Raw genomic sequence first — 24,802 nt, forward strand, 5'->3', positions numbered from 1 at the left:
AAGCCCAAAAGGGGACACAGTCTAATAAACCAAGGTACACAGGACAAAAGAAAATGAAGCTACTCAGTAGTAGTTTGAGATATTACCAACATATCTAAACCAATTTACAAGTTAGGCTTTATCATAAAAATGGAAGTTTTATTTATATTTTCAACAAGAAATACAATCAAATACAGTGTGCTGACAGACATGCTTTTTCTGCAAAATCGGGCAATTTCTTCTTGTATATTCTGATTTTAAATAGATACTAGTCCTATTTTAAACTTACTCTATACTCTGACATTCGTTGTAATGAGCTCCTTTAAAGCAATATTTATAAAGCACCGATTGCAGCCTGTACATAACTAGGAAGTGATGACATACAACAATTACGCAGTTTTGTTTTATCAAGTGGTAAGTTACATTGACATTTCTTCAAAATTCAAAAGCCAGCTTCCGCGGAGTCATAAATTGCTTCACCATTTCATCTGTAACCTGTTTCCTTCTCTCTTGATGAGCTGCTATCAAGGGCTGCAATGTTTCAATAAGAACCTTCTTCAACTCCCCCGTGAGCAGTTCCCCACTTGTGTACGCCTGCAAAGAAAGCGTTGATTGCTATAAATGGGGCTATATGAAAACAGACTTAGTGACAAGTATTTCTTTAAAAACCCGGCCTTCGCAAATACAGATTTGGATGTCTTAAAAATAAGCACACGTCTTAGAAAATAATTTGAATGATCGAACATGTAACTTGCAAAATTGCCTGTTGCCTTTTAAAAGATTAAGGAAGTTGGGCAATTTCAAATACGACGGGTTATACAGACCAAATAGGCCACATTTACAAAAATTTAACTGTGAAACCTTGTAATTATTTGCAGTGAACTGCAAATTTTTCCCCCCAGAAATCCAGTTCAAATAAACAGTCACCTTAAGCTGTGTTTTGCGGTAAGAGTTACAAATTCTCATGTTTTTCTCTCATTGCATTTAGGTAAGAGATTAGATGTAATTAAAGTATCCTTTTTATAGCAAAACACTCAGAATCTATGCTTGCACTAGCAGTCATGTTCACAGTTGGTAATTCACAGTGTGAATGGGGATCTGACCCTACTCTGTGTGGGGAAAGTGTAGAAGGTTGGAGAAGAGGCTACAGCTGTTCCCAGTAGGAGAAGCTGATGAACCAGTGTGACATGGGTACTACCAAACACAGATGCTCCCCTCCAATGAATGAATACTGCCTAGTATTGATGATGGTAATATAGCTGAAGGAAGCTAAATGTCTTGCTGCCATCTCTGGGGACAGAAATCTGCCAGATAGGTTTAAGGAAAATCCAGCTGATAAGGAAGCAGTTTTTCCTCGAGATCAGTGAATCAACTCCTCATACCTACTACATTTCTTGCGGTGATAAGAAAAACAAAAAAACTAGCAAGCTTTTGACATGAGCTTTCACAGTTTTGCAGAGTATTTAGGTGCCCTGCACATAAGGAGCAAGTAGAGTGTATCAGACAATTAAAACCAACACTAATCCTAAAGTGGCCTCATTTGAAAAATTGGCAATGTTGGAGATCCTGATGAAAATACTAGGGAAATTATTTTTTTTTTTTTTAAAAAAAAGAAGAGACAGATTAATCTGTGAGAAAGGAGAACATTGCAACAAACACAGACGTCTTAATATTGACATTTGTAAGGGATGGGAAGTGCAAGAATGACAAGACAATTACCTTCCTGGAGAAGGTTCATGGAAGGACTCAGTTACAAATTTGTCCTCATAATGAGGAATGAATAATACCATTTTCAACTTGGCTACTTACCTGCTTCAGTTGTTCGAGCTTGTCATCATCTTCTAGGAAGAAAGTCAGGTACATAAAAGACACATCAACGTCACAGTTACCTCCGTACTTCCTGTGCTCTTCAATAGTATCTCTGCCTCCTGAGAAGGCATGCTTGTTAATCTGAAACAACATAATGATTTAGGGTACAATTTCTACTAAATTCCGGATTACTGTGTTATGAATAGATGTGTATCATGATCCTTCAAATTCTATATTAAGCACTAGCTGAAGGGTGAGTGGGGCAAGTTAATACAGAGCCTTAGGACTGAAGCAGGGAGGCTAAAGAATCAGAATCAGAATCAAGCAGGGGAAAAATGGCTATATATCCTGCATGACCAGAACACAAATGCAGCAAAAATTAAAAATAACCCACTCAAGATTCAGTCAAAAAAGTTTAAAGTTCTATTTGCTGAAGCTGTTGTCTGTTGGACAGAATTTGTTGTGCTTATGGGAAATGTACTTCATGTAAGAGAAAATAAGATATTCATTCCATCTAGAAATTAATTTTGAAAGAGATGAAGGAGGCACGGAGAATTTTGAAGAACTCCTCAAGAGATTCAAGTCTCTTTCTCTTTGCATGGAGAGTAAAAATATGAGAAAGCCAAGGTAAAGATTACAAAACTCTGGCTAGACTGGCTGAAATTTGACAAATGCCCAATTTTTCAGTCTAAAAATGGAGGACTTGCTGACTATCCCCCGCTCTTCTCAAGCACAGCTTCCTGTGGGAAGATGAACTGTACCTGTGAACACATCTACCTGATCATCCGCATTCCCAGTAAATTCAGAAGCCACTGGCCTATTTTAAAAATTTATACATGTGTAGAATTCTCAGAAGATGCTAACCTTCCTACAAATTTAAAGAAATTAAATTGCCAGAACGAGGGAAAAAAGTATTTCTCAGCCATATGCTGAGCTTTCATTTGACTCTAGTATCTTCTCAGATATCATCATCAACGAGCCAGGAGACACACATGCATGTGAAATAGATTTTTTAAAATTCTAGTATCTAGGAACTGTTGTATATTTACAATTTCTGAACATTCTTATTATCTGTATAACTGTATAGTACTTTTTTGAATCTTTCTAATAACTATGTTATAGATGAAGTCCTGTGGCAATGAATTACATACAAAAATGACACACCAATGAATACTTTAAGAAAATAAAATGCTGTCACATTACATTATTCTTCTATTTTATGACAGCCTGAGTAACTGTCTCAGCATCTGTAAAACCATTTTTACATACTGTATTGCACTTCCCCTCACCTGTCTCCTTACTAGATTTTATACATTATTAATGTCAAGTTAATTTTTTACATATGCTGGCACCTACTTGTTGACTGTGGGTTTCAATGATTTATCTGAAGTGATGCACTGATCATTTTGCTAAATGAGTACAGACTTAAAATCTAAATAACAGTTTCTAGCAAAAAGAGTAAATAATTGACTTGTAACTTGGTACTGACAGGTGAAATAAGAATAGTTTATTATAATGTTGCCGTTCATCTCCTTGGATTTCCCAGAAGCTTCTCAGACCTTCCCAATACCTAGTAATTTTTCATCTTCTATTACCTGCAAGTCTTGAACCTCATTACTTAGCATTATACTCATGATCTGAAAAATGCTGTAAGCAGTAATTTTTCTTTTTTTGTTACAGTAGTGGCACTTTCTTTTTAACCTTCATCCATGACCAGAAGTCACCTTTCCTACACTATTTTTTTATTTATTGGCCATAACAATATTTGATTTTCCACTCAAGCTCTATTTCCATAAAGACTACTTTCTGATCAGTTATAGAAGCAGAAATAAATCTCAGTTTGTGCTCCACTACTCAGTAATTTACATTATGTTCAGAATTTCTCTCTATAGCTTTTATATTCTGAGTAGCTACAATTATTTTGTTATTTTTCTAGCTAGTTTAAGGATAGCAGATAGGACTTATTAATTGGATGTAAGGCTTCTTGTATCACTTTGCAGATTACTAGCTACTTGCCTGGGAAAAAAATATGGAAGAATAGTACCAATATTACCACTAACCATATATTCTCTATTCTGAAATGATAGGATTTTTTAAAGATGCAACAGTGCATGCAACTGTGCAAATAAACTAGAATTATTCTAATCCAAACACATGAAAAATTCCAATTTTTCAGAACAGGACAGTTTCTACATAAGATAAAGAATCATTATGAGATGACTGCAGAGGAATTCGACCTATATAAAGGTTTGTCAGACATAAGAGAATCCAAGCCTACTCAGCAGAAAAAACATATACGTCTTTTTTCTTCTTTTCTTACAGTTATTTCATGTCTGGTTATCATGCCTATAAATCCTCTTCCAAAGACTGATTTTTGTTAACTACTTTTTAATACCACAACACAGGAGAACTTTAACCAAATGAAATCATCTAACACTGGTTAAGAGGGATTTTCCTTTGAACTAGAAGGGGCAGTAGTAATATATTCAGATAGGAGAAAATATCTCTTCCAAAATTTAGGTGCAATTCAACATAATGTTTATTTGTGTGTTTGAGGAAGGAGTGCATGGCAGCAGCAGATCCCCAAGCAGCAGGAAAAGTCTGACCTGAAAGGCTTATTGCTCCCAGCATGAAAAGGCAATCAGGAAAAAGAGCTATTTATTTGAGTTACATCATGGACTGTCAGATCTCAAAACTATGGCAACATAATATTTATTTTTAAGCATGAGCCTCCGCAGCTTTCATTCTTGCAACACTGCTCTGCAGGTATCAGATAAACAAACATCATGTTTTGTATGTTATTCTAGCAGATGTTTATACTGTCAGACTAGTTGACAGGGCAAAAGATTATTATTTGATAGTCTAGCTAAATCTGCATAACTCAGTCAATTCTTGAAGATGCTTGTCAATTAAATGTATGGAAAAAAAGATGCAGATATGTTCAAAGAAAACATTAAAAACCTGCCATTGTAACTGTGAGGATCCCCACTCTTTGTTATAAAGCTTTGTGCTGTCAAGTTTTGCAAGTCCTTACCTTTGTCTTAATTTGTTTGGGTGTATCAGTGAGGAAGATGGAGGAGTTTGGGTCACTAGCACTCATTTTCGTCTGTGCTCCTTGCAAGGCTGGGAAGAAGATTGAGTGCAGTAAGGCTGGTTTAGGTTGTCCAATTCTAGGTGCTACATCTCGGGTCATTCTAAAATAAGGATCCTAGAGCAACCATCAACAAAAGCACAGAATAAATGTGATGTAAAAGCTGACTAGTGCTGACTTGTTCATGCCTTAACAGCTGGCCTCAAGAAAAACAAACAAACACAAATACAAAAATACTTCCAATCCAATTCAGCCAGAAGAAGATAAAAAAACCCCAAATCCCTATTTATTTCCACAGTTTTGCTGTACACTCTGATTCCCTCTAATAGGCATATTTAGAAAGATTTCAAATAGATGTGAAAACTATGCGTAGTAGGCCTGGAAACAGATGTAGATTAAGATGTAAGCTTCCTTCCAAAGCATTTAACAACCAACATAGAATCTGAATATGTGATCAAGCTGGCAGTGCTGTTCTGCTGATCTGACTTAAACCAACTTAGATCTGAGTTGTTAAGGTTCCACAGCCTTTCTGGCAAACTATTTCAATGCTTTTTCATTCTTAATGATGGAAGGTTCAATGTAAGTCTCTTGTGCTGCAAGCTAAGCTCGCTACATCTTGTCCTAGTTAACATGGAGATAGACAAAGTTTCTTTCTACCCGCACGTCAGTATACTTTTGTATAGATTTTAGTCTTGGCTTTCATAGATGCCAGATCACTGTGAACCGGGTTAAGATCAAGACAGATCCAAGACTGGCAAGGACAAGTAAGGCACGAATACGTGATTGTTGGGTTAAATCTTCATCTTTGTCAGGACACTGTGCAACACCCTTTTATCTCTTTCAGCTTCTGCCCAAGAAAGGTGCTTGCAGGAATGTTTTGGTGTTCTTAGCATAATAGCTCTAGCAAGACTATAAAATAACGTGTAGCTTGTTCATATACATCTCCATTTTGGCACCTTATTGGAGTCTGTCTCGCCTTTCATTTCTGCATACCACCATGAAGCTTGAATGGTACATTACAAAACTGAATCTATAAAGGCTAATTACAGTAACATGATTTTCTTACTTGATCAATAGCACATGGGATAAGACACTGAATGTTCTCCTTGCCATTGAAAATTTGTGGAAATGATGAACTGAAGGATGGAGCAGCTTGAATAGCAGGAAAGCTGATCTTTCCTAGAAAACACGTGTGGAAAAGTTGAGAAGCCAATATAAACAATGATAAATAGATTTTTTTGAAACGTGTAAAATACGCAAGTGAATCACTCAGATACTCAGTTGAACTTATCTTTATCAAGCAGTGTTGCCTTATTTGAGGAAACTTTTTCATCTTTACCTTTTATGATGTCAACAACTTTCAACTAACATAGAAACTAAGGAAAAAAGGCAGGCTGTGATCACAAAGGTTCTAGAAAAGGTTCATAGGCCTTACCTTCTTCATCATTGAACTATCTATGCCCTTACAGAACTACTATTGACTACATAATCACTCTGAGCTGCTTGCACTTTCCCCTCTAAGATCTTAGAATCATTGCTATATGCATGCTGTACATGTGAAACAGGTCAGATGTGTTTAGTTTTATTGTTTTTTAATCACAGAATGACCAGCCTTTTTCCCTGATCAAAATTCTCTCAAAACAGAAAGCGAATAGTGGATTTATTCAAACTTGTAAAAAAGTTATCATGATACAAACTTTTATTAAGTACTATTAAAACATAAGTAGAAATCTGTTCCTTGGTTACAGGTAGGTCTGAAAACCTGTCACTAGCTCAAGTACTAGTCAAATAATGTTGTTTGTGCTCAGGAACACCAAGATTTTAATGCTCTCTTTGACACAGAGTCTTTTTTAGGCTAACGTGATAGAAACCTGCAATCACAATGAAGTAAATTACCCAGCACCTTGTTAATGGCTTTTGAGTGCTCCTTACCTTTTTCATATATGTATATTATGTGGGTACATGAACATAACCTTTTCTGAAAAGAAAAGCTTCTTTATAATTTTGGCATAAAAATTTCTAGGAGGCATAATTAATTATAGCTGCAATCACCACATTAAAAAAAAAAAAAAAATAGTTCTCTATCCTGGGCACTCCAACGTTAGTGTTTTGTACTTGCTGTTATTAAGGCCAAAATGGTAGATATCATGCTAAAAATTCCACTATAAAATGTCTTACATACTGAAGGAACTACAGTAACATCCTTATATAACTGGCCCAGAAATTTTCTTGCTTTTTCTTTCCATTTCAAGAGTGGAAGATATTAATATCTGTAAATATTTATTTTAATAGTGCCACAGAAAGTGAAAGTAAACATCACTTCCAGTAACTCATACTATTTCCTACCAATGCAATCACTGTCTGTAAATCCAAAGATTCCTTTCACTTGGTTAAATGTAACATGCTTCTGAACTCTGACAATGTTTTTGTAGAATCCAGTACTTGTCCTGGGAGACAGAAAGTGAAAAAAATAAAAAGAGCAGTCAAGAGCAGAAAAACATAGACAAAACCTTTTACTTCAAAAGCTGAGAATGTCAAAACCCTTAAAGGATTAAATCTCACCATTTTGAGCTTCTTGTGGTGCACTGAGACAATAATTAGAAAATTATTTACAAATTATTTATTCCCCCTCTGAAAATTTATTGCAAACAATTTTTGTTGTAATTAACTGTCTAAACCCAGAATTAATTTGATTTGGAAATGGTTTCAAAATGCCTCATGGAGCCTGGAGTTTACTTATCCTTTCAGTAGTTCTGACCCGCCCTCATTCCGCCACAGGGCAGATGCGTGTTAATGCAACTTTTCTAGTGCGCAAAAATTAGCGGAGTGAAAGGAGAAAAAGCTGCTTTGTAGGCTCCATATTCTGGGGGCTGTATTTTATACAATGCATCTCTAAAGCATATATTCTCTCATCCAAGCCTTTAAGGAAGCTCATCAGCTCACACAGAAGAACAAAGCCCACAACTGCAGTTCCAAACTCTGCCATAAAACTTCCTCCTTCTGAGAAGGCACTTCCAACAGATTTTTTTTCTTAAATCTTCTTTAAATTTTACTCAAAGTTCAAACAATAATTTTTCATGCTGTATTATTAAATTAATTGATCACAACAAGTTGCTGAAATGCCTTTTGTTAACACAGATAAAATGTAAATACATCTCAAAGATTTTGATATCACCTTAAACAAAGAAATCTGGAGGTTTCCTGGTTAAGGTATTTTTACAATTTATCTGGTTTAAATTTAAGCATTGCACACCATTGTTCGTATGTTACACAGAAGGATGAAAATAGTATATACATATAAAATGTTAGCAGAAAAATTAACAAGATTCTATTTAAGTGTGGTAAACTTGTCTTGAAGCTTTCAAATTTCGATACATTATTAAAATATTGCCAGTTGTCTAAGTTGGACAGAAAATACAGACTCTTTTCTTTCATTGCAATGCCCTAAAGAAATTTGTACTTACCCTAAATAGTCTAAATCAGAAAATATAAAGGTTTTATTGATGTCAAAACCACATGCAATGATGTCTTTTGCATTTTCTCTAGCATACTCGTATGCTTTTTCAATTGTCAGGTCCTTCCAAAGGTATTTCTCATCATCAGTTAACTGTATAACTAAGGGAACATCAAATACTTCTTGCAGCCACCTAATAGAAGCAGAAAGATTTTATCTCAAAGTAAGTTAAACTGAAGACATCGCATGAAGCTAAAAGGATTCTTTTTTCTTTGTATGCACACACAGTTATGTTTATATGAACAGAATGAAACTTTTTATACAGATTACAATGAAAACTTATCTGGAAAAAAAGACTCACACTTATTGTTTCCCACACATATGACAGCAGTGACCATTTGCAATGGAAACTGAGTTCAAAGAGACTTCTTAGCTCATTAAGTCTGATTTCTCCGTGTGCTGCTACTGCAGGCACTGTATTACAGAGCAGTGTTACCAAGTCTTACCACAAACTCATTTTTAAGAGCAACAAAAATTCTAAAGGGTGCCACAGCGCTAAGGGTGCAATTAAGAGGTTTTGTGGCAATGCAGAGCTTATGATCACTTTAATGAAAAGATAAGATTGCATTGTTTACGTTCATTAATATTCACCTCGAATAAACAGAACGCCTCGCAATGTATCAATTTGAGTTGCTTAATACCTTCATCAATAAAACTGATGATGGGATTGAGTGCATCCTCAGCCAGTTTGCGGGTGACACCAAGCTGAGAGGTGAGCCTGACACCCCTAAGGGATGGGATGCCATCCAGAGGGACCTTAGTAAGCTGGAGAAGTGGGCTTCTGAAAACCTTATGAGGTTCAACAAGATCAAATGCAAGAGCCTGCACCTTGGTCGAGGCAACTCTCAGTTATGAGGTGAGAGATGAAGGAATTGAGAGCAGCCCTGCAGAGAAGGACCTGGGGGTCCTGGGAGACGTAAAGCTAGATGTGAGCTGGCAACGCGCCCTTCCAGCCCCGAGGGCCAACTGTATCCTGGGCTGCATCAAAAGAATCATGGCCAGCAGATCGAGGGAGGTGAGTCTGCCCCTCTCGTGAGACCACACCTGGACTACTGCGTCTAGCACAGGAGCTCTCAGCACAGGAAAGACGTGGACTTGTTGGAATGGGTCCAGAGGAGGACCACTAAAATGATCAAAGGCCTGAACACGTCCTCTGTGAAGAGAGGCTGAGAGAGTTGGGGTTGTTCAGCTTGGACAAGAGAAGACTGAGGAGACCTTACTGTGCTGTTTCAATACTTAAAGGGAGCTTATAAAAAAGATGAGGAAAAACCTTTTAGCAGGGCCTATAGCAATAGGACAAGGGGCAATGGTTTAAACTAGAAGAAGAGAAGTTTAGACTAGATATTAAGAAGAAATTTCATTTCACTGAGGGTGGTGAAGCACTGGAACAGGTTGTCCAAAGAGGAGGTGGATGCCCCATCCCTGGAAGCATTCAAGGTCAGGTAGGATGGGGCTTTGAGCAACCTGATCTAATTGAGAATGTCCCTACTTACCGCAGGGGATTTGGACTAGCTGACCTTCATGGTTCCTTCCAATCCAAACCATTCTATAATTTTATGATTTTTGCAGTTCTATAATTCAACATTAAACATTCAGCCTTTAACATTTCCTAAGAAAAATTATTTCAATTAATGCAAATGGTAGAAATAACTTACTTTGTAAATATAAATGGGATAAGATGACCAACATGCATTGCCTGAGAGGACGGCCCTCTGCCTGTATAAAGGTAAAAGGACTTCTTATTTTCATAAGCATCAAGGATTTGGTCCATATCTCTAAAGAAAAACCAGAGAAAAACCTCTTTAGGAAAAAACACCTACAGAAAAAAGCTTCTATTCAAAATCTGAGTGCTTTTAAAGCCAAACATATTTAAAAATAAGTATGTTAAGGGTCCTAGAAATAAAACAGTTTCATTTGATTGTCTATTTTAAGAAACATGTTTTTGTCTCCAGTCTCCAAGAAAAAACCAAAACCTCAAATAAAAATTAAATTATGCCCTGATTCATGCTCAGGTACTTATCTGAAAAGTGCTAGCTGCCATGGGTCAAAAGCCCGTGCATGCTAGCAATAAAACAGTGGAAATGATTGACAGGCTGGTGCTTAAGATTATTCCCCAAGCCTTTTTTACATAATAATACATATGCATGCATCCACAGGCCATGTGGACCCTTGCTGAAATCAGCAGTGACTCCATGTAAGCCCTGGGGTTCTTTGCTAAGTCAATTCCTCCATCTGTCTGCTAACATCGAGTTAAAATGGAACCTATACAAAGCAAAGACTCCCTGCACATTTCTTCAATTTGGGATTAGTGGGAGTATATCAGAAACTGGTACAACCAAGGGTTTCACATGTTGCCAGGGTAAACTTGCAGTAGTTGCTGATTTCAATTGACACAGTTGGTTGGTGTAAAAGAACATGGTTGTTTGCTGGTCATGGGTTTCTCCCAACAACGCTCACAGAAGTTCTACCTAACTGGACCTTTCTGAATTTTAAAACAAGAACAACTCACCTGTGAGAAAAAAAGATTCCTCTACGCAGAAAGCGGTGAGGTTTTTGCCCAATAGCTCTTTCTATTCGATTGATCAGATCTGTGTCAATTTTACTGCTGCCAAACCGAACTACAACAATAAAGTGTAAAAAAAAAAATATTAATAAGAATAGCATAGCTACAACCAGATCTTGGATTTATCAAGAATATACATATGCAGTCTAGATTAAAAATGACATTTCCTTCTTCAAGTCTCAGGTAAAATGTAAAATAGCTAGATTTTCCCGATGCTTGCTTGGAGTCCCAGCAGTTACCTCTGATAGTGACCCTCATTTTAGGAGCCCCAGTATACCCACGGTCTGTAATGTCGCTCCACCCATGACTGATTATAATTGTCGTTCCCCTATAGCATGATTATTGATATTGATAACAAAAAACATTCCAAAGAAAGATATTTAGGTCATTAACTTGGCCTCTGTAAGCCATAGGATAAAATTAGCTGTGAGGCTCTGAATGCTCCTTTGGTGATATCTAAATTTTTTGCCCTTAGATCACATGCGTTTTCACCTTCCAACCCCAAATACCCTTTTGCAAACTTCATTTTTCTTTTACGTAGCTACGCTTTTACACACTGCTCCCCTCAAGAGGCACAAAAAGGTAATGCATAATACTCTTAATTGCAACCAACTAGGACTTATTACTTGGTGTATTTTTTCCTATTACCAATAAACTGAGCTAAGGAAGTCTTATTTCTTCAGTAAGGCTTCCTATACTCCAGCCCAAATTCTTGGATCCTAATAAGCAGGTCAATAGTCCATGATTTGGACCTGCTAAAAAAAAATCTAGACAAGAATCTACTCTTTGCTACTCTATTCTGCTCTATTCAGCATTAGAACAACTTGCACTGTTATTTATTGGGGTTGCCAAAGTATTCAAGAGAACAAAACAGAGACTCTGGATGCAAAAGTACATTTTACATATATATAATATCTACACCCATCTATTTCAAGTAACTTACTAAAACGAGACTACACTGGTGAATTCCCTGGCCATAAGATGCATGTCCATGTGGGATGAAAATGTAGGGTCTTCCTAGCTGTAACAGGAAATAATTATTCCACAGGAATATATTCAAGACGTTTGAAAAATTTCAAATATCTTGAGTTTCCTAAGGAAACTAGAAACAGAAAACCTAACTTTTAAACCATTCATTATGCAGTTAGTAAACTAACACTTACATGACCACTCTACTCCTGCCCTGTGGAAAACATCACAGTCACTTTGAATGCCCCAGATAGAATCAGGTTTACTTTGAATTCCCTCCTTATGCATGTTCATCCTTATATTTTCCATTTCTTTTTTAAGCCAAAAGCAAGTAACATTTCAAAAGTCTTCCTGCAGGGATATTGTAATTAACTGAAATGTCCTTCCAATGACTACAACTTCCTACTAGAGCAGTTTGAGCTTCTAATGTCACATCCCAATGCACAGTAAGGATCATTAGATGACAGCGTAACAGTTTACATCACTGGCAACAAAGTGACTGCTTCCAGCTGATGGCAGTGCTCTCTACCTGTGTTGGCTACCCAAGGCACTGCCTTGGGAATACAACTCATATTACAAAGAAAATTAACCCAAAGGAGCAGCAAGGAACACTGAGCACACTGGAGTAATCTGAAAAGCTGAAAATTCAGACACCTTAGGCTTATTATACTGGACTAGACTAATTGCTTCCCTGGAGAAGGAAAAGGAAAAAGGCCTTCCAAACCTTTACAGCACAGGTTTTCAAAGCACAGCAAGGAGGCTATTTGCAGTGCATCAAGGCTTTGCACATATCTATAAGGGGACTATTTAAAACCACGGCCATCCTAATCATTAAGGCTGCGGTGCTCACAAGAGATTTAGGAGGGATGGGGCAGAAAAGTCAGAACAACATGTACTCTGGAGCACCAGGATGCTGAGAAGCCCTAAGTACACAGAGCTCCTCTCCTACACTCTGGCTAAAAACAGATATGTGCATTTAAGTTTGTTATGTGAACCACTGAACTGTTTGTTATTTTGTAATGCCAACTATTTACTGAACAGCCTTTCATAAACAAAAGTCAGGAACCCCCACTGAAGGAAAGACTCAACCTCAACAGGAGAAAAAAAAATGTAATGTATCCAATTTGAGCACCAATTTGGAGGTAAGCATTTCTGCTGTTCCAGACCTTCCATACTCATTCCATTTTTTTCTATGATTACTGTTTATGCACAGCATTACTACAAGTTTTTGTACGTAGTCAGTAACTGAAAGTTAGTAGGAATTAATTACTAAATGGAAGGGAAAATTAGGCCTATTATGCACCGTTCTACAAGCGGAAACAAGTTCCTGCTTACAACTGTTGATTCACTCTGGGTGAATCCAACAGGATGTCATACAAGGGAAACACCAGGCCCATCCACTGACCCCATAAAAATAAATATCACTAAAAAAGATGAATGCTGGTTCACAATTCAGCAGCAACTGCTTTAATCCATATTTTCCAAGTAGTATTGCATCTGCTTGTCCTAAGCAAACCTTAATTATTGAATTAATTTCTTCCTGGCTAAAAAAAAGTGTTACCAAATGGCAAAGTAATTATAATCTGGACAAATGCTGAAAAGAGACATAAAAATGTTTGATTCAGCAAAACAATAGCAACTGGTAAGAGGCTAATCCTACAGAAACAGAAAACATGACAATGCGCCAGACTAATTGGGCCTAGCCACCCTATAAATAGTTGTACATTGTCACAGAAAGTGATTAAAATCTCTCCAGTATACAGAACACTTATCTGGAAATGCATAAATATCTTTATTAAACACTCACAGACTGCACAACTCCTTTTAATTTGTCTACTTTCATCTTTCCCATTTAAAAAGTTAGATACTGTTTCGTGATCTATTTCCACTTATGGAGACCTTCAATACATTTCAGACAGTATCCAATAAGAATCTGCCTTCCTAAACAGCTTCTGACAAGGACTCCACTCCTTAACAAGCTTTTAAAAAATTCCTAGCGTGCTTTTGATCTCTGGTTTTATCAAAAGGCAGCTTTCAACTTGCTGTACGTAAGTCCTGAGAGCTGCCATTTTCAAAAGTATATTTGCATTTGCTAGAAAGTGCCAACTTTAAGCTCTTTGTATCACTGGCAATATTCAGCTTGCTGACGTATCAGTGCAGTTACCACACAAAGATCTTTCTCACTCGTCCCCTTGCTCATGCTCAAACAGAAAAAAGAAATAATCTTTAGGGAAGTTTAGTACTTAGCTAAAAGAACCTTTCTTCCTGGAATATCTTTAGGCTGTTTTGTTGGGTAATCATATACTTAAGTGCATGTCTAGGACAACTGTTTGAGAAGAACAACCCTTTCAATTACATCGTACTTCTAGCATTTTCATTTCCTCTATGTTGGAGTAAACACAAACATATTGGCAGCTTTCCCTGGTACCACTAGTAAATAAATACATTATAGGTGGCAGAAATCAGATGTCAAGTCCTTGGACAAAACTTTTTAAAAGGGTGAGGAAGAGGAAGAAGTTTATCCATAAGAAGCAGCAACTGTTTCACTTCCTGAAGTGGCTAGACCACTAGCGTTCTTCTCTGAAAAACTTCTGACATGTCACCTTGAACAAGCAAAACAACTCATCCACCATATTCCCCAATCTGCTAGCAGTGTAAATAAGTAAAAATCCTTCAGCCCAACGCACCTCTGCAGGGTAGATCAAAAGGCCATAAATACACACACATAGTTATGGGAAAAAAGGACATTGTTCTTACACTTTAGAGAACTGATTTACAGTGAAGTCATGCTAGTCATTCTCAAAGACCTCGAGACGGCACACATGCCTTGGGTGACAGCACAAGTATTCTACTTATCCTACTTTTCAGCAAAACTAAGAAACCTCTCAAGAAAAAAAAAACCCTCCTCCTATCCAAGTAACAAGATGATGAGAGATCTTGGCCATTTTTAGAATCTAACAATTATCTTTCTTCCTTCTCCTCCACTGACATGATTTTTCATAAAATTGCAGACTGCTTTACATTGGAAAAGATCTTTAAGATCATTGAGTCCAACCATAAACCTAATACTGCCAAGTATACTACTAAACTATGTCCCCAAGTGCTACATCTACACATCTTTCCAATATCTTCAGTGACTGTGACTCCACCACTTCCCTAGGCAGCCTGTTTCAAGGCTTGACAAATCTTTTGGTGAAGGATTTTTTCCTGATATCCAAAACTAAACCTCCCCCGGTGCTCTTCTTTGTACACTTCTCCCTTTCCAACTTTTTCTTTCTCCTATTATCTTCTGCGAATACATTTGACATTATCTTACAATAATATCACACCAAATTAAAAAGAGTACTGACACTAACGACTGAGTTCCCAAACCCAAATACATGGTTACTGCCACATATGGGTATATGTTCTGTTGTGAGAAACAAGCTACAAAGCAGGCACCAGCAATGTACCAGTACTTTTGCTAAAGAATTTTCACTGAGGTACTAAATATAGATTGAAGATGGACAATAATAAAAAAACAAACCAAAAATATTAAAAATTCAGGAATAGTTCTCTCACCTATTGTTATGCTAGACTCAAACAAGCTATAAAAACAGCAGACTGCAAAAAAAAATAAGGAAATTAACTAAACCTGTGTTTCTTAAATTAGAAAACTTCACAAGTTTTTTTAACATTCCTGTCTAAGAAAAATGTCCATTACATGCGTATGTTTTGAATGTGCTGCATCTTTTTCATTCCAGTGAGCACTTGGCTGCTTGACACCGTGTCTTGTGAAAGAGTCATTACACTCAGAGATTTCTACATTAGTTTAGTATTCCTCCTACTCTCCTTAATTCAGAAGCCAAGGTAGATATGGAAAGATGGTATGAAGAATCCTATAGCCTGGTCAGAATGCTCTACAGGCTCTAGCTGTTCTGCATCAGAGCCAATGAAGATGCAGATACTCGGTCACAGTGTCTTCATTAACATAACTTCTAACAACACTTCTTAGGCCAAAAAACAAACTGCGAGTAAAACTTCTATTTTAAACTGAAAAGTTCTTTGCAAAGTGTTTAAGTCTTGCAGAGGAGCTCCCTGCCTGGGACACTGCCAATCCCTACAGCAAATTCTTTAGACATATGAATGCTAAGCTTAGACATAAATTAAATAATACCCGTGATAGTTTTGATCAGGATTTATTATGATCCCTTGCTGATTTTGTGGCTAGTAGCATCACTTGACATACATTTCTTAGTACCAGTGAAGTGTTATACCTATGAGTTTGTCGTAATCCACGCCTTTAGCATTTGATGTCTGCACAGTCCAGGGGTCCACAAAATCCTCATCGTCTTCTTTAGTTGTACTGTTGTTTATTAATACAAGATCTCTTGGAGGCAAGCCTGCCTGGTAATCCTGCCCTGTTGCTATTTTATATGACTGTTTTAATGATAACAGCATCCTCACTGCTACATCAATTTCATCCTGAATAAAGGAAAAAAGAAAAAAAGCTGTTTTACTTAACATACTTAAAATAGACAATTACATTAATGTCCCAGTACTTCAAAATCCTGCATCCATGCTTTGACTTCAATTGCACTATTCACAAACACAAAGCCTTTATTTACATGTTTGCAACATCACTGCAAAAGGTAAAGGAAAAGCAGGTGACGATTTCCTAGCAGGCAGAATTTAGAGCATCGCCATTGCCAAGACATTTAAAGCAACTCTCTGTCACTTTTCAATTTCTGCCTGAGGAAAGAAAAAATTGCTTGCCTGCTTTGCAGAAGTATAACATGCTTCACAATTTAAGCATAAATTTCTAAGATATATAAATATAAATTATTATCTAATTTACTGTCAGCATAGTTACAGGAAGACATATTTGCTAATGTGCAATAATGCATAGAGAAAGAGATTTTAACACAGGATCTAAACCCAGGATAGAATACAAGTGATAAAGCGCACTTGAAAATCAAACACTTTGGATACCATCACATAGAGTGGCAACTGGCTGAGGCTGACTTCTAAGCCTATGCCTCTCTGTTCTTACTTCAACAGCAAGAACTTTGCTTCTCTAGTGATTACCTTGCTCCAGGTACATCCACAGTTCACAAAATTGATGTAAATATTTTTAATAATTTTTTTTTCTTACTAGAATACAAAATTGATCTCAGAACAATCATATTCTTCAGCACTCTTAAAAGACAGACCTAACTTGAAAAAGAATGGGTTCAAAACATGAAATGGAAATACCTTTGGTGCTTTTCCTGCTTTCAATGCTCTGACTTTCTCTCCTTGTTCAGTTACTTTTTCAAACAGCTGAAGTGGAGTCAGAGATTTCAAATCACAGTTCGGACTATCGGCCATTTTGCCAGACTGCAAAGGATCTATTTATTTACAATTCAAGTAAATTCAATGCCTTCCAGTTCTTTGGCTTGTAGGTTCAAACCAGCAGCAATAACAAGGTGAACTGTAGGGCAAAACACAGCATGTTTCATTCTTTTGTGTATATCTTGAAGATCAGGTTAACAGAATAAGAATATAAAAACTATACAGACCTCATAGCTAATTCTATTCATATCAGACCGAATAATGTGAGGACACTAACACAACAAGCTTCAGTTTCATACAGAAATAAACAGAGACTGACAAGAATACCAAATAAATTTAGCAATCATGCTTAATGTTGTTCGTCTACTTATTTAACACTAAAACATCTTTTCAAAGTCAAACTCCTGACAAAAGTGAAAGTAATTAAATATATATACAATTCAGAGCAGTTGGTTATCAGATTCTTGATTACTTAATGGCCTTGTTCGACCTAATACCCTGTCAAATTCTTAGTAATGAGATTTTTATAACTATCATATGGAATTTTGTCTTGATATATGCAATACTGTACTCCAGCCCAAAGAATATACAAGAGAAAAGCTTAGTCATCTTCTTTGCTGCTTCCCTCCAGAGGTTACAAAACACACTGATGATTAGTGAGAAATGCTGCTTTCTAAAGAATAATCAATCCTTGGGTAAGCATTAGGCTGTAAATTTAAGGAACTACATTTTTCCCAGTGTAGGAAAAATAAGTGTGTAGGAAAAATAAGCCTAGGACATGGCTTAAGACGATGAGATGGCTGAGAATAATTACACAGCAGTCTTCCTATGTCCAAAATATACCTTGATTACTGGAGCTTCCTAGAACAGAGGATGCCTATCCTTCAATAAACAGAGCTTCTCTCCTAGGCTAACATCTATAACAGTGTATATATTAACAATTATATCATCTGAAAGTTTCTTAGCAGTCTATTAACAGCAATCAAGACTCTGAAAAACTACAGTTGCATAGTTCACATTTACACTAACACAGGAAGTGAAATAATGCTGTTAAATTGTTGAGTAAGCACACAGTTTCTGTTAGCAATGCATTAAAATAATTTTCACTCTACATCAGAAGTATCTTGATCTTTGTCCCATTAGTTATAATCTAGAATGTTACAAATAACTTGTTTATCTACATTTTTTAGTATATATTATTATATCTGCTTATTATATTATTTATTACTAAATTTTAAGTGAATACATTGAACACTTCTTAGTAATTTCCAAGACAGGAAACTCTTTTAACATGGATTGTATTGAATTAACTCATACTCTACAACATACGCCTTCCACAAAGGTCTTCAGATAAACTCTGATCTAAAACCAGAGTTTTATTTATGTCTAAGAAATCCAGTGAACCTTATCAACCTGCCATGAGTGAAAACTGCAAAGGTAGAATTCCTTATTTTGAAAAATCCTTATTTTGAAGAATTATTCACGCTCAGCATCTCTTTATACAAAACGATGAGGCCTTTAGAAGTACGTACGCTCTGAATCATTTATATGTAAAAATTCAAGCATCATGTAGTTTAAATATGCAGAACTGAGGATAAACATTGACCTCATATGGGAAGAGAGTTTTAAAACTATTATGGTTCTGGCTATAGTGAGATTGCCATATTTAAATAAAAGACAATAAATGTTACAAAAGGGCACGGATGACACAATTTTTCAGAAAAACAACATTGTAAGCGAAACTGCAACTATATCAAATTAATCCACTTGGGATGAACATACCACCACAACAAGGTACACAGAGAAGCACACAGAGAATTATAAAAGAATTTCAGAAAACTTGAGGCTGTTAAAATAAAATAACAGTGCAGATCCTAATGACAAAACGAATTGAATAACTTTCCCATGAAAACTGTCATTGCAACTTAGCTAAGGTTGTGAAGTGCTGCCTCAGAAACTTTTGTGGTCAGTTTACGCAATTACCCAAGCTTTTCTTCTTGAGGAAAGTGATGTCATCTTTACTTATAAACTGATGCTTATTAAATATCCAGTGCATTCAAATGTGGTAGCGACAAACGCGATGCATGATGAAAGAGTAAATTAACTTCACATTGAATTGCAAACAAATGATGTTTTGGCAACGCAGCATCCACCCTAAGCACTCTGTCACACTATGCTCATTTTCATGAAGGATGAACTCTGTGCCCATGTAAAGACCTACTGACTTGCAAAGGATTATGTCTCTCTGGACAGACTCCCTAGCAGATTATTGACCCATTGCTAGGAGTGGAGCATGAATAGATCGATTTTAATAGATATATATGCAACCAAAGTGAATAACGAAAGCTGCTAATAAAAACCCATGCTCATTCAGCTCCCTTTTCACAGAATTAAAAATGAAGAAATAAAAGCATTAGTTGCATCAGATGTTCAGCAGTATTTCTAAGCCTTCCCTCTACAAAATAATCAGCCCAGTCACAACCCTGGGTTTATTTACATAGTATATATTTAAACTGCCACAATAAAAAGCTTTCACCTGGCTAGAAAACTTAAGAGGGTTGCTTTGGTAACTTGGTTACTAAAATGTATCTATCATTAAGGCTTTGTTTGTCAAACAGCTGCAGTATTCCCAGACATTCAGTTGAACACCCTGACAAAGCTGAGAAGTGTACATGTGCACTTGCTAATTTAATTTGCTTGATACCATACTTAGATTACATAATTGACTAAAACAAGACTGATTGATATATTATCAGTAAAATTTGAGTTTTTATCCTAATCTTGATTCATTCAGGCTTGATTATTTGCAGTTTGACAGTGTTATTTTAAAGAGGTAATTTGAAGCATACCAAACAATTCTGTTGTATTCCTACAATTTACTTACGTTCTGCCATTTGGATGCTAGCGTTTTCTTTTTTTTTTCATGGATACAAGATATTTGAGTGGAAATGAAAGTACTTAGAATAAATTCATATTAGAAAACATTCATGAAGATTAACACACGCTCTTTCTGTAAGAATATGCCAGTTATATTTACTGGCTTCAAATTTTACAAAATAGAAAAAGGCAAACCAGAATTATTCTTTGGTGTGGAACGAATTATGACTTGGTATTTTAACTTAATTCTTCAAACATATGTTGTTCCTGATAGATTGCCTCCATTCAGAAAGGCCGAAATGTCTTTCATAGAGCATGAGAGCTGACACGGAGCACACACACTGGAGAACAGTATAACAGAAAGACTCTTTAAAAAAGTCTAGAATATCACTGATTTAAGCTGAGCAAAGAATCACAAATGAAGATGCACATTCATTCAGAAGTGGCAAAAGTGATCTGGTCACTACTACAAGAGATGAGGATATTATGATTATAGAATGCAAAAGATACTGACAGCTACCTAAAACTTATCTCTATTTACCCTGGTATCACCCATACCAACCCACTCAGCACAGGTTTATGAAAAGCAGGTCCTGCGAAACTAACCTGATCGCCTCCTAAGACAAGGTGACCCGCTTGATGGATGAGGGAAAGGCTGTGGATGTAGCGTACCTGGACTTCAGTAAAGCCTTTGACACAATTTCCCCCAGTATTCTACTTGAGAAACTGTCTGCCATCGGCCTGGACAGATGCACCCTCTGCTGGGTTAAAAACTGGGTCGATGGCGGGGCCCAAAGAGTGGTGGTGAATGGAGTTAAATCCAGCTGGAGGCCGGTCACAACTGATGTCCCCAGAGCTCAGTGCTGGGTCCAGTCCCATTCAATATCTTTATCAATGACCTGAATGAGGGCATTGAGCCTACTCTTCTCAAGTTTGCAGACAACACTAAATTGGGAGGAAGTTTCGATCTGCTGGAGGGTCAGGAGGATCTACAGAGGGATCTGAATGCGCTGGATCGATGAGCTGAGGCCAGTGGGATGAGGTTTAACAAGGACAAGGGCAGAGTTCTGCATTTGGAACACAAAAAAGCTGTGCAGTGCTACAGGCCCAGGGAAGAGTGACTGGAAAGACGCCTGGCAGAGAAAGACCTGGGAGTGTTGGTCAACAGCGACGGAACATGAGCCAGCAGTGTGCCCAGGTGGCCAAGAAGGCCAACAGCATCTTGGCTAGTATCAGAAACCGTGTGGCCAGCAGGACTGGGGCAGTTATTCTGTCCTTGTACTCAGCATTGCTGGGGCCGCACCTTGAATACTGCATTCAGTTCTGGGCCCCTCACCACAAGAAGGATGTTGAGGCTCTGGAACGTGTCCAGAGAAGAGCAATGAAGCTGGTGAAGGGGCTGAAAAATAAGTCTTACGAGGAGCAGCTGAGGGAACTGGGGTTGTTTAGCCTGGAGAAGAGGAGGCTGAGGGGAGACCATATTGCTCTCTACAAATACCTAAAAAGAGGTTGTAGGGAGGTGCATGTTAGTCTCTTCTCCCAAGTGATAGGTGATAGGACAAGAGGGAATGACCAAAAGCTGCGTCAGGGGAAGTTTAGATTGGACATTAGGAAAAATTTCTTCACCGAAAAGGTTATTGGCACTGAACCAGCTGCCCAGGGAGGTGGTGGAGTCACCATCCCTGGGGGTGTTTAAAAGGCAGGTAGATGAAGTGCTTAGGGATATGATTTAGTAGTGGACAGGTATGGTTGGAGTTGATCTCAAAGGTCTTTTCCAACATAATGATTTTGATTCTATATTCACTAGTGGGATTTAAGCCAGCAATTCAGTAATATGGAACACAGCTCTTTATCTTCAGAAATTCATAAATGCTCTTGTGAACCACTTAAAACAAAGGGTTAGATATCCTACATTTTATCAGGACACTTTTTTCTTGTTTTCTCAATGACATGAAAACTAACAGTTTCTGACACATTAGATATTGCATGCAAACAAATTTGGAGGAAAATAATGATAAACAGGAACTTGAGAATGGACTGTTAGGACACTTAAGACCAGTGTCTAAGAAGAACTTAAATGCTGAGTTTCACAGTATGAATTGAAAGCTAAGAATTGCATGCCTTTTCTACCTATGCAATGCATATCACCTTCATAGAATTATAGAATGCTTTGGGTTGGAAGGGACATTTACAGGTCATTTAGTGCAACCCTCTGCAGAAGCAGGGGCATCTTTAATTAGATCAGGTTGCTCAGAACCTCATCCAACTTGACCTTGAATGTTTCCAAGGATGGGGCCTCCACTGCGCAAGATGTTCTAGTGTTTTATCACCCCCATCGTAAACAATTTTTTCCTTATATTCAGTCTAGATCAACCCTTCTTGAGTTTAGTTCTAACTTCTGAGGGCTACTGGTCTTGTGACTGTTCCAGTACATTAAGTAGTTGTGAGACAAAGCTCAAAAATAATCCTTGGCATAGGTGTCAGAAAAGAAGTGTATTCTCCTCTCTTTCCAGCTAGACGACAGTCACAGATTTATGATCATTTTCACTGTTTGCTATTCAATATGGTAAGTTAGAGACCCGAGAATCAAAGAACAGGGTTTCTCACTATGATAAGAAGAGCTTTTTCTGGACAAACATTGCATGTAGGTACCTCAAGACTTCCAATAACAACAACAATATGAAAGTCCCCTCAAAAATTTAATGAACCGAAGAACGAATGTTATTTTAAGTCTAACAACGCTTACGCTCCCCCAGACTGCTTTGCCTCCTGGAAATAAAACAAAAAATGAAGAGTGAAATCAAAGCAGGTAGCATGCGCGTAAATGAATGCGTGATATGTCTTGAGAAGTATTCCAACATAGGCTACATTGTATAGTACACCTATCTTCACAGTCATCATAATCATCAATTTATGTATAAAAGTACAATAAAATATGCAAGACAACTCCCTGAGATGACAACATGACAACTCAACCACTCTTCATCCGAGGGAAGACAAATACGAACCTTTACTGTGACTGCTATTAAGAGCTCATCTCTTGTACAGGAACAGTTGCGCACAAAATTAACCAGGGAGGCAAGGCAGGGCAGGGCAGGGCAAGGCAGGGCAGGGCAAGGCAAGGCAGGGCAAGGCAAGGCAGGGCAAGGCAAGGCAGGGCAAGGCAAGGCAGGGCAAGGCAAGGCAGGGCAAGGCAAGGCAGGGCAAGGCAAGGCAGGGCAAGGCAAGGCAGGGCAAGGCAAGGCAGGGCAAGGCAAGGCAGGGCAAGGCAAGGCAGGGCAAGGCAAGGCAGGGCAAGGCAAGGCAGGGCAAGGCAAGGCAGGGCAAGGCAAGGCAGGGCAAGGCAAGGCAGGGCAAGGCAAGGCAGGGCAAGGCAGGGCAGGGCAAGGCAGGGCAGGGCAGGGCAGGGCAGGGCAGGGCAGGGCAGGGCAAGGCAGGGCAGGGCAGGGCAGGGCAGGGCAAGGCAGGGCAGGGCAGGGCAAGGCAGGGCAGGGCAGGGCAAGGCAGGGCAGGGCAGGGCAAGGCAGGGCAAGGCAGGGCAAGGCAGGGCAGGGCAGGGCAAGGCAGGGCAGGGCAGGGCAAGGCAGGGCAGGGCAGGGCAAGGCAGGGCAGGGCAGGGCAAGGCAGGGCAGGGCAGGGCAGGGCAGGGCAGGGCAGGGCAGGGCAGGGCAGGGCAGGGCAAGGCAGGGCAGGGCAGGGCAAGGCAGGGCAGGGGCAGGGCAGGGCAGGGCAGGGGCAGGGCAGGGCAGGGCAAGGCAGGGCAAAGCAGGGCAAGGCAAGGCAGGGCAAGGCAAGGCAGGGCAAGGCAAGGCAGGGCAAGGCAAGGCAGGGCAAGGCAAGGCAGGGCAAGGCAAGGCAGGGCAAGGCAAGGCAGGGCAAGGCAAGGCAGGGCAAGGCAAGGCAGGGCAAGGCAAGGCAGGGCAAGGCAAGGCAGGGCAAGGCAAGGCAGGGCAAGGCAAGGCAGGGCAAGGCAAGGCAGGGCAAGGCAAGGCAGGGCAAGGCAAGGCAGGGCAAGGCAAGGCAGGGCAAGGCAAGGCAGGGCAAGGCAAGGCAGGGCAGGGCAAGGCAGGGCAGGGCAAGGCAGGGCAGGGCAGGGCAGGGCAGGGCAGGGCAGGGCAGGGCAGGGCAAGGCAGGGCAGGGCAAGGCAGGGCAGGGCAAGGCAGGGCAGGGCAAGGCAGGGCAGGGCAAGGCAGGGCAAGGCAGGGCAAGGCAAGGCAAGGCAGGGCAAGGCAAGGCAAGGCAGGGCAGGGCAAGGCAAGGCAGGGCAAGGCAAGGCAGGGCAAGGCAAGGCAGGGCAAGGCAAGGCAGGGCAAGGCAAAGCAAAGCAAGGCAAAGCAAGGCAGAGACGGGACGTGCCCTACAGAAAGTCCCTCTCCCAGCGCCCCTGTCCCGCCCGTCAGGTCTCCCCCCAGAGGCAGACTACCCCCCGCCAAAGGCGGTCTCCCCTCCCCAGAGGCGGTCTCCCTTTCCCAGAGGCGGTCTCCCCTCCCCGGCCCTCACCTGCCCGGCCCGGCTCGGGTCCGCTCACGGCTCCTCTGTCACTCCCATTGCATCACCCCGCGCCCGGCAATGCGCTCACGAGTCCGTCTGGGAAAGGCATCCCCTCCGCAACCACTGCCCCGCACTGCGCCCCGCTCTGCCTCCCACGCAGCCCAGTCCAGCCCCCCCCGCACGTCCCGCAGCGCC

General features: G+C 39.4%; 1 protein-coding gene across 1 annotated transcript; it reads right to left on the bottom strand.

Annotated features, from left to right (window-relative positions):
• Window positions 1–117: 117 nt before the first annotated feature.
• Window positions 118–24,753, bottom strand: WARS1 (tryptophanyl-tRNA synthetase 1). Its single transcript, XM_054068199.1, has 11 exons — window positions 24,617–24,753; window positions 17,161–17,377; window positions 16,182–16,389; window positions 10,903–11,011; window positions 10,049–10,168; window positions 8,344–8,526; window positions 7,226–7,326; window positions 5,946–6,058; window positions 4,823–4,996; window positions 1,789–1,929; window positions 118–573 (listed from the first exon to the last, which is right to left on the bottom strand). Exons 2-11 carry the CDS (start codon window positions 17,272–17,274, stop codon window positions 415–417), a joined length of 1,422 nt encoding a protein of 473 aa, XP_053924174.1. The 5' UTR covers window positions 17,275–17,377; window positions 24,617–24,753; the 3' UTR covers window positions 118–414.
• Between the last annotated feature and the right edge of the window lie 49 nt (window positions 24,754–24,802).

This window comes from Cuculus canorus, chromosome 5 (genome assembly GCF_017976375.1).
Source record: "Cuculus canorus isolate bCucCan1 chromosome 5, bCucCan1.pri, whole genome shotgun sequence".
NCBI classification, from domain to species: Eukaryota; Metazoa; Chordata; class Aves; order Cuculiformes; family Cuculidae; genus Cuculus; species Cuculus canorus.